The sequence below is a fragment of the Hemitrygon akajei genome, chromosome 10 (genome assembly GCF_048418815.1).
Source record: "Hemitrygon akajei chromosome 10, sHemAka1.3, whole genome shotgun sequence".
Lineage (NCBI taxonomy): Eukaryota > Metazoa > Chordata > Chondrichthyes > Myliobatiformes > Dasyatidae > Hemitrygon > Hemitrygon akajei.
The window spans coordinates 80,820,919-80,831,333 of record NC_133133.1 but is presented as its reverse complement, the minus strand read 5'-3'; the positions used below and the strand labels follow the sequence as shown (position 1 = coordinate 80,831,333).

The 10,415-nt window shown below is 40.6% G+C and overlaps 1 protein-coding gene across 1 annotated transcript in view; it reads right to left on the bottom strand.

Moving 5' to 3' along the window:
- Positions 1-644: 644 nt before the first annotated feature.
- LOC140734505 (interferon-inducible GTPase 5-like) overlaps positions 645-10,415 on the bottom strand; it is a 1,000,976-nt gene continuing 991,205 nt past the window's right edge. The window contains exon 4 of the mRNA XM_073058561.1: positions 645-2,760. Within this exon, the coding sequence (XP_072914662.1) occupies positions 1,560-2,760 (1,201 nt within the window). The 3' untranslated portion in view covers positions 645-1,559. The remainder of the gene's footprint in view (positions 2,761-10,415) is intronic.

Here is a 10,415-nt window from a genome sequence, read left to right as displayed (position 1 = left end):
TGCCTGGTTTGGAGATCAAGTCATATGAAGCAAGGTTAGCAGAGCTGGGACTTTTCTCTTTGGAGCATAGAAGAATGAGAGGGGACTTGATAGAGGTCTACAAGATTATGAGAGGCATAGATAGGGTGGATAGTCAGTACCTGTTTCCCAGGGCACCAATAGCAAACACCAGAGGGCATATGTACAAAACTAAGGGATGGAAGTTTAGGGGACACATCAGGGGTAAGTTTTTTTACACAGAGGGTTGAGAGTGCTTGGAATGACTTGCCAGGGATGGTGGTGGAGACTAAAACATTAGGGGTATTTAAGAGCCTCTTGGACAGGCACATGGATGAAAGAAAAATGGAGGGTTATGTGGTAGTGTGGATTTAGAACTTGTTTTTTAAGGATTATATGGGTCGGCACAACATGGAGGGCTGAAGGTACTGTACTGTGCTGTAGTGTTCTATGGTTTACTAGGACAAGATCTTTTCAGTCCTCAGATTTCTGACAAAAAAATACAGCTTAATATAGATGATGCAATATAATTAAATTCTCTAATATTGGACTTGCAGTGCAAAAGACTGAATGTAATCTGCACAATTACAAATGGTACATTTTCAATAAATTCACAAGAGTGAGTTTCATTTTGGAAATGATTTGGAATAATTTGAGATATTGGATGTGACACAGCTCTGGTATCATCCAGAGCCATTTCCTCCAAGTGATCATAAAGGATGAGTTAAGCTCAGTTGAAGAGAATACTTTTTGAGCTTAATTTACAGTTACAATAAAGGTGGAAAGTTTTGTTATGTTATTTCAATATTATGCAATTTATTCTGTGATCTTGCAATAATTTCTATTATTCCATGTGATTTAATAATGTATTAATAAACAACTTAGAATGACTCTGACTTGCTGTGCTGTATGAGTAATATACACCAACCAGAAGTGTTCATACGAAACTCACAGAACCTGCAGCAGGGAGAATTAGACAATTGTTTGACCATTTTAAATGAGATCTAAATATGCAAGCCCGTCATTGAAGCTATATCTTGATATAAGCCTTGTGCCAAAATTTTTAATGATATTTGTTTTAATTATTTTGAGGTTCTCTTGAAGACCAGTGAAACTGAACCGGTTGATAAGCACTGAACACAGGCTGCGAAAATCTTCCCTTTAGTTAAGATCAGAGGATAGTACAGTTGGTCGGGGTAATTGGCTGAATAATGTAAGGTGCTTCTGATTATTGCCTCAGAGCCCACCCAGCTGTGCCTTCTATAGACCAACATTTATCAGGTACATCCTTTATGTACACCTCTGAAGGCAGGTATAGTTTAATTTTAACGTTTAATTCATGGAACATCACTCTCTTAAACTTGCACTGGTTTTCCACAAAGCTGCAGATTGGAACTCCTTCACTCCTTCACTGCCTCCAGGTATTGAATAAGAAATATTTCCAGGAACGCATGCAGTAGAAGTGAACATTGAGTAGAATTACAGCAGGATTTGGTGCTTGAACAATGTCATCAAATTCTGGTGTGATACAAATTCATTGGGTCGATACATTTACAGACCAGTTAATCAGTTTGAAAGGCAACTTTCACCACCCTCTCTGCATTCTTTGTAAGATCCGTCAGTGCAGCACTTAGTATCTTGTACGTCATGACAGATGATGAGACTGCTCCAAAAATGGAGCCAATGACAGGGACAAAGTCAAGAGCGAGTTCCAGGATTGAAACAGTAACAACAGCAACCCCCCAACCTAACCTCACAATTACATCTATGGTTATTTCCCCCAGCAGTGGGGCTTTTACTGTTGCCCTCAGCTCCTCCACAGGTTTTCCTGCTCTCTTGGCCAGTCTTTGAAGAGAAGCATCATCCAGGCCCAGGCATTTCCGGAAGTAGACAATGGCTCCAATCAATATACCGGTATCACAAGCGAGAGAGAAGCCGGGAACTGGGACCGCTCCCAATCCCCCAGAGAGCACTGCAAACATCCAGATAAGTTTTTTCAGAATCTCAGATTTCTTCTGAACTATCTCCACACTGAGATTTGGAAGGGCCAGGACAAAGAGCCTTTTCTTTACATTATTTAGATCACCTTCGAGTCCTTCATTTAACCGAATGAAATCAAAATGATCCGGCTCTAAACTGGATATCAGGAACACAGTGGGATCCGGAAACCCTGCCGCTGCCAAATTCCCGACAGTGTTACTCCGAATCTTTTCCAGCTCCTCTTCTTCATTAATAACCCCCCTCTCTTTCCTCATGGAATAAAGATCAGCATCAATCTTAGAGCGGACAAAATAAAACTGTTTCCCCAGCCGTTTAATCTCTTTGGCAAGTTTTACATCAATTTCTCTGAATCGAACAGCAGAGATTATGATAAAGAAATCAAATCTTTCAAATTTCATTTCTTTGAGATATTTAGCTGCTGTAAGTGGTATGCTTCCCATCCCTGGCAGGTCCCAATAGTGAACATTGGGCAGAGTGGGATGTGAGTACCCGGCTGGCTCCTTTGTTGTTTCTATGGTCCCAGATTTAGCTGCTCCCGGATCAGTGCTCCGAAGTCCTCTCATGGCATTGATGAAGGTGGATTTTCCTGTACCTGATCCTCCTGTCACTGCGATGTTAAGCTCTGTTTTGTCCAGATCAGTTACTTTCTTCTCTATCAGTGGTTTAACTTTTTCCAGCCCACCTGTTTCAAAATCAGACTTCAGTTTGTTCAGTTCTTCCTGTGTGAAGAATGAGGGGGTCTCAGTCTTTGCCACCTGCTTACTGAAAGAAAATATGTTCCATTAAAGTTCTCAACTGAACAACTTACATTTAAATTTCATAGCATGGCATTCACAGAATGTCCTCATGTCAGTCCTTACTTTCAATGGTCTAAGTGCTCTTTGCCATTACAATTTGCTATCCAACAGCTATCTATAATTTGTTATTATAATATGCATAAGGATAAGTAGTTATAGGAAAGTACAGCACAGAAACACCCTTTGGCCCTTCTAGTCCACACCCAAACCAGTTAAACTGCCTACTCCCATCCACCAGCACAGGGAACATAGCCTTCCATACTCGTGTTATTGTTGCACCTATCCAGACTGCTCTTATATGTTAAAATCCTGAGTTCACAAGCACCACCTGTGCTGGCAGGTCATTCCACACTCTCCTGACCCTCTGACTGCTTAATATGCTTTGACTTTAATTAAACACCATTGCTATAACTAATGGAGCACATAGATCTCAACCTGTTTGTCTGCAGAGAAACATCTCCACATACTTCTACCATTTTATTTCGAATCTCCCATGTTGCTTCACCATGTTGTCTCTTCTCAGTTCAACGAAGTTATTTTAGCTTTTGCTTCTCTGAGATGATATTGCTGGTGAAGTTGGTGATGGGAGATATGGAGCACATGAGCCCTCTATTGTAAGGGGCACTAGTAATCGGTTGATGGTGGGCAGAAGAGGAGAGGTTATCACAGGTTCCTATGCAAATTTGTTCTGTCTGCAGTGTGGTGCATCAATGGGAATGGGAGTGGCTCATATTTGACTTGAAATGCTTCAGTCATTGATAAGCCCTACTGTAGTCAATAATCTGGTTTCAGCACATGCAGTTCTGAATGATGTTGCACAGTCAAATGGTTGGAGGCGAAAAAGAGAGGAACAGTTTCCAAGACATGCCCATCCTCAACTATTGTGAGTGCTAAAGATGTGACTGAAATATTCACAAGCATGCTGTTTGATAACCAGGTCAAATGGCGATAGGACCAAGCAACCTCCAGAATATAGTACAGAAGACCTAGATTATTTCTATGTAAGTAGATACACAACAAGATATAATATTGCTCAGATGTTAAATTCAGTATGGGTAATGATCACCAAATCTGTCTAAACCAAAACATTAACAAAGCAGTAGGGCCTTGCCATCATGGGACTCTGAAGAAGCACTTATTCACAGGCACACCTATGCCTAATTTGGATATTTCCAGGACAACTTGATCTTGAAACTTCATTTTCAACTCAGTTCAGTTGTAGACATGAGAACATCTTCCCATACAGAATGAAAACTCTCTTTGATCCCAGGCTAAAGCTACATTGACTGTAGCAAAAAAGAGCCACACTCTTTCAGTAGGCAATTAAATATACCAAGTATACCAACATAGTCATTAAGCATACCAAGCATGCATACCAACAGTTAGTGATGTAGTCCATATAAACTGGAGTTTGGAATAGCAAGAGTGAGATTGTGTAGGGAGTGAAACCACTAAAAAGTCCAAATCTCCTTGTGTGTGAGTTTCAGGCAGAATGGCCAAGTTAGAGTACTGAACTGAGATTTTGGCTCAAGAGGATTCAGTGAGAGGAGGTGGAGACCAAGGTCTCGGAAGCCATTTTGGATTGGCCATTGTGTGACTTTGTCAGCAGAGTAGTCTAACATCTGAGACTTTAGCTTTGATAAAGAAAGCAGAATTGTAGCAGATAAGAACAGGTAAGTTATTTTATACATTTTTGTGCCAAGGTCTTATGCACACATGTATACAATCCCATCCCCCCCACCCCTGGCATTCCCTCTCAGTCAACTGCCTCACACTCCTCTTGCGGCTCGCCAGCCTCACCATTCCCAACATCCTTTGCTCCCACCAGATAGTTACAAATTCAAATGTTCATTTATCAGCAAAGTACGTATGCAACACACAACTGAGATTCTTCTTCTCCAGATAGTAATGAAACAAAGAGAACCATGGATTCAGTTCAAAGAGAAACAACAAACTCACTGAACCCTGCACAAAAGAAAGAACAGCAACAGCATTATTAATCCACTGTCCAAGCCCCCTCCACCACACAAAATGCAACAAAAACATTGGCCCCTAATCCCCTTCCCCCGCCCACACAAAACACAGCACCGTTGCCTGCTCCACATTGACAAATACAGTTTAGTGGAAAAGTCTTAGCCACCCTAGCTATACATGTGGCTAAGACATTTGCATAGAACTGTAGATAACATACAACTATAAGCATACCAAATTACAACAAATTAAATAAAATAGGTGATGTGTTTTAGCGCATGATGTGGGAGCTGGTTTCTGGTGACCACGTCTCAGTTATTCAAGAAACTCGGTCTCAAATTTGAGGAGCTGGAATCTGAGCTTCAAACACTGCGATGCATCAGGGAGGGTGAGAGTACCTGGACTCAGTGCTCAGGGCCTAGGGGGTGGGACTGCGAGTGAGACATTTGGGGAGGGGGTGTTCCAAGAGTCTGGAGTGCTGGAGGAGTCTCAACCCTTGAACTTGCCCAACAGGTCTGAAATTGATGCAATGCACACAAAATGCTGGCAGAACTTGGCAGGCCAGGCAACATCTATGGAAAAGAGTAAACAATTGATGTTTTGAGCTGAGACCCTTCAGTTCTCAGCCTGAAACATCGACCGTTTACTCTTCTCCAAAGATGCCGCCTGGCCTGCTGAGTTCCTCCAGAATCTTGTATGTATTACTTTGACCTGTCAAAGGCAGGTCTTGCCTTATGAGCTTAATTGAATTTTTGAGGATGTGACTAAACACATTGATGAAGATAAAGCAGTAGATGTAGTGTATATGGATTTCAGCAAGGCATTTAATAAGGTACCCTATGCAAGGCTTATTAATAAAGTAAGGTGGCATGGGATCCAAGGGGACCTTGCTTTGTGGATCCGGAAATGGCTTGCCCACAGAAGGGTGGTTGTAGATGGGTCATATCCTGCATGGCGATCGGTGACTAGTGGTGTGCCTCAGGGATGTTCTGGAACCACTTCTCTTTGTGATTTTTATAAGCGACCTGGATGAGGAACTGGAGGGATGGGTTAGTAAATTTACTGATGAGACAAAGGTTGGGGGCACTGTGGATAGTGTGGAGGGCTGTCAGAGGTTACAGTGGGACATCAATAGGATGCAAGACTGGGCTGAGAAGTGGCAGATGGAGTTCAACCCAGATATGTGTAAGGTGGTTCATTTTGGTAGGTCAAATATGATGGCAGAATATAGTATTAATGGTAAAACTCTTGGCAGTATGGAGTATCAGGGATCTAGGGGTCGAAGACCATGGGACACTCAAAGCTGCTGTGCATGTTGACAGTCTGGTTAAGAAGGCTGTGTGGTGTATTGACCTTCATCAATCATGAGATTTAGGTTCAAGAACTGAGAGGTAATGTTACAGCTATATAGGACCTGGTGAGACCCCACTTGGAGTACTGTGCTCAGTTCTGGTCACCTCACTACACGAAGGTTGTAGAAACTATAGAAAGAGTGCAGAGGAGATTTACAAGGATGTTGCCTGGATTGGGGAGTATGCCTTATGAGAACAGGTTGAGTGAACGGCCTTTTCTCCTTGGAGCGATTGAGGATGAGAGGTGACCTGATAGAGGTGTATAAGATGATGAGAGGTATTGATCATGTGGATAGTCAGAGGCTTTTTCTCAGTGCTGAAATAGCTAACATGAAAGGGCATAGTTTTAAGATGCTTGGAAGTAGGTACAGAGGAGATGTCAGGGTAAGTTTTTATGCAGAGAGTGGTGAGTGTGTGGAATGGTCTGCCAGTGATGGTGGTGGAGGTGGAAACCATAGGGTCTTTTAACAGACTGTTGGATATGTACATGAAGCTTAGAAAAAGAGGGCTATGGGTAACCCGAGGAATTTCCTAAAGTAAGTACATGTTCAGCACTGCATTGTGGGCTGAAGGGCCTGTATTGTGCTGTAGGTTTTCTATGTTTCTATCTTTTCTATTTCCATCATCTGCTGATTTTCTCTTGTTTGAGATTGATGCTCCCTGTGAGCATGAGACAGAGGGCTGTAGGGAAGATGTGCAACTGAATCGTGGCACAAGGTTCATGGAGCTGTTCAAGAAGGGGGAGAGAAGAGAAATGTAGTTGTAATTGGTGATTGTATAGATAATGGAACAGGCATAATTCTCTGTCACAAGGATTGAGAGTCCCAAAGGTTGTGTTATCTGTCTTGTGCCTGGGTCTGTGGCATCCCATCTGAATTGCAGGGAAATTATGCATAGAAAAGGGAAAGGTTCAATTTTTGTGGTTCACGTGGGTACCAGTGATCTTAGAAGAACAAGGGAAGAGTTTCTGCTGGGGAAATTTAAGAAGTTAGGGGCTAAATTAAAATGCAGAAACAAACAGATATTAATCTCTGGCTTTACCTGAGCAACATGCAATTTGCACAGGGTTAATGAGATCAGAAAGATAAAGTTTGGCATGGAAGAAGTGGGTTTCAATTTGTGGAACATTGGCACCAGGGTTGGAGAAAGGGAGCTGTTCTGATGGAGCAGGCTCCACCTGAAGTATGCTGGGAGCAGGATCCAGGATCACTTAACCAGGGCTGTGGTTAGGGCTTTAAGCTAAATAGTAGAGGGTGGGTTCAACAGGCTGGAAAAGTATGGATAAAATAAAAGGAAAGGAGAGTCCAGGAGAGGTTGCAAAAGTCTCCAGAATAATGCAGAAGACAAAGTTTAGAAAGGGATAAGAAATTATCTTCAGAAACATGGAGACAAAATTGAAAAGGATGGTGAATACTGAACTGAATCTGTTATATTTGAATGCATAATGTATATATAATAATGTAGATAATCTCATAGAACAGTTACAGATTGCCAGGTATGATGAGCATCACTGAGTCATGGTTGAAGGAAGATCACAGTTGGGAGCTTAACAGCCAATAATACAGATCATTTCAAAAGAAAAAGCAGCTGGGCAGAGATGTTGGGATGGCTTTATTGGTTAAAAAATAAAGAAAGAAAGTCACAAAAAGAAGGCATATGATTGGAAGATGCAGTCTACAAAGAGTGAAAAAAAGACCCTGATGGGAGCATTATATAGGCCTCCAAATGGTAGCAAGGATGTGGGGTATAAATTACAATGGGAGACAGAAAAGGCATGTAAAGAGGGTAATGTTGTGTTGGCCATGGGAGATTACAATATTTAGGTTTATTGGAAAATCAGTTTGGTAATGGATTCTAAGAGAAGGAATTTGTAGAATGTATAAGACAAGTTTTTCAAACAGCTTTTGGTTGAGATTCTGGATTCGATGTTGTGTAATCAATTAGATTTGATTAAGGGCCCCATAGGTAAAAGAACCTTTATGTGTCAGTCACCATAGCAGTATAGAATACATCCTACAGTTTGAGAGGGAGAAGATAAAATTGGACGTGTCTGTATTACAGTGCAATAACGTTCACTGGCAGGGATGATAGAAGTGTAATGGTTGGACATTTTGACAACAATTAGACCATAAGACATTGGAGCAGAATTAAGCCATTTGGCCCATCAAGTCTGTTCTGCCATTTCATTATGGCTGATCCATTTCTCTCTCAACACCATTCTCCTGCTTTCTCCCTGTAACTTTCATGCCTTGACTGATCAAGAACTAATCAATCGCCACCTTAAATGTACCCAACAACCTCACCTCCACAGCTGCCTGTGGCAATGAAATCCACAGATTCACTGCCCTCTGGTTAAAGAAATTCATCCTCATTTACATTCTAAATGAATACCCCTCTATTCTGACGGTGTGCCCAGTGGTCCTAGACTCACCCATCATCGGAAATATCCTCTCCACATGTAAAGTATTTAGGCCTTCCAACAGTCAATAATTTTCAGTGATATCCCCCTTCGTTCTACTAAATTCCAGCAAGTGAAGGCCCACAGTAATCAATCGCTCCTCAGACAATAATCCTTTCCTTCCTGGAATCTTTCTCATGTAGCTCCTCTGAACCTTCTCCAATTTCAACACATACTTTCTTAAACAACGGGCCCAAAATTGCTAACAATACTCCAAGAGGCTTCACCAGTGCCTTATAAAGCCTCAGCATTACATCCTTGCTTTCATATTCCAGTCCGATCAAAATGAATGCTAACATTGTATTTTCCTTTCTCAACACCAACTCAACCTTCAAATGAACCTTTTGGGAATCCTGCACGAGGACTCCAGAGTCCCTCTGCACTTCAAATTTTTAAATTTTCTCCCTTTTTAGAAAATAGTCTACAAACGTTTGTATACTTTCATACATTTTCCAAAAGTATATTCCATTTGCCACTTCTTTGTCCATTCTCCTAATCTAAGTCCTTCTGTAGCATCCCTGTGGCCACAAGACTACCTGCCTCTCCACCCATTCTCATTTTGTCTGCAAGCTTGGCCACAAAGCCATGAATTCCATCAAACAAGTCATTGATATACAATGTAAAAAGCAGTCCCAACACAGACCCCTGCAGAACACAACTAGTCACTGGCAGTCAGTTCTGAAGACATAGGATCAGTTCATTCCGAAGAAGAAACATTGTAAAGGTCGGATGAATCAACCATAGGAACAAGGAAGTCAAGACTGCTATAAAGCAAAATAAAGCACATACAATATAGCAAATAATACTGAGAAATTAGAGGATTGGGAAGTTTCTCTTTTTCAATATTTTTATTAGTTTCTACATAGAAGAATAAAGAGTACAAGAAAGTATATATAAAGGTCGAAAAAACAACTACCAATTACATTATATCTATTCATAATAACAATCTCATTACCCCATATTCATGTAGGTTAGTCAAAGTTATATTGAAATATACTAATTTATTACAAAAAAAGAGTCTAACCCCTACCAAGATTGAAGCTGATTATTAAGGAGAAAAAAAAAGTAAAATACCTTCTCGCATAATAAAAATTAATAATAGCCAACATCTAAATTTAAACAATGAATTGAAGGTTTTGAAAGTTTTGAAAATAATTCAGAAAGGGTCCCAGGAAGTTTTTAAAACACAAGCAGAAAGCAACCAGGATAAAAAAGAAGTCACAAGAGAAACGATAAATATGAAAGGTAAGCTAGCAAATAATATAAGAGGAAACCAAAAGCCATTTTCTTTTTAGATGTATACAATGCCTGAAAAAGTATTCCTCCACCACCCCAGAAGTTTTATTGTTTTACAACATTGGATCACAGTTGATTAATTTGGCTTTTTTAATGCTCTTCAACAGAAAATATATTTTTATATTTTATATTTATAATTATAAATATAAAACACAAAATAATTGATTGCTTAAATAATCACACTCCTTTAATACAACATACCAAATCATCACTGATTTTGAGGTCACATAATTAGTTAAATAGAGATCATCTGTGAGCAGTCAAGAGGTAAAAATACACCTGTATCTGGAAGGTCCAACTGCTGGCAAAAACTACAGCATGAAGACAAAAGAACACTCCAAGCAACTCTGCAAAAGATAATTGAAATGCACAAGTCAGGAGGTGGATACAAGAAAATTTCCACGTCACTGAATATCACTTGGGAGTCCAGTTGTCAAGCATCAGGAAATGGAAAGAATATGGTACAGCTGTAAATCTGCCTAGAGCAGGCCATCCTCAAAACTTGACTGACGTTGCAAGAGGGAGACCAGTGAGGGAGACTGC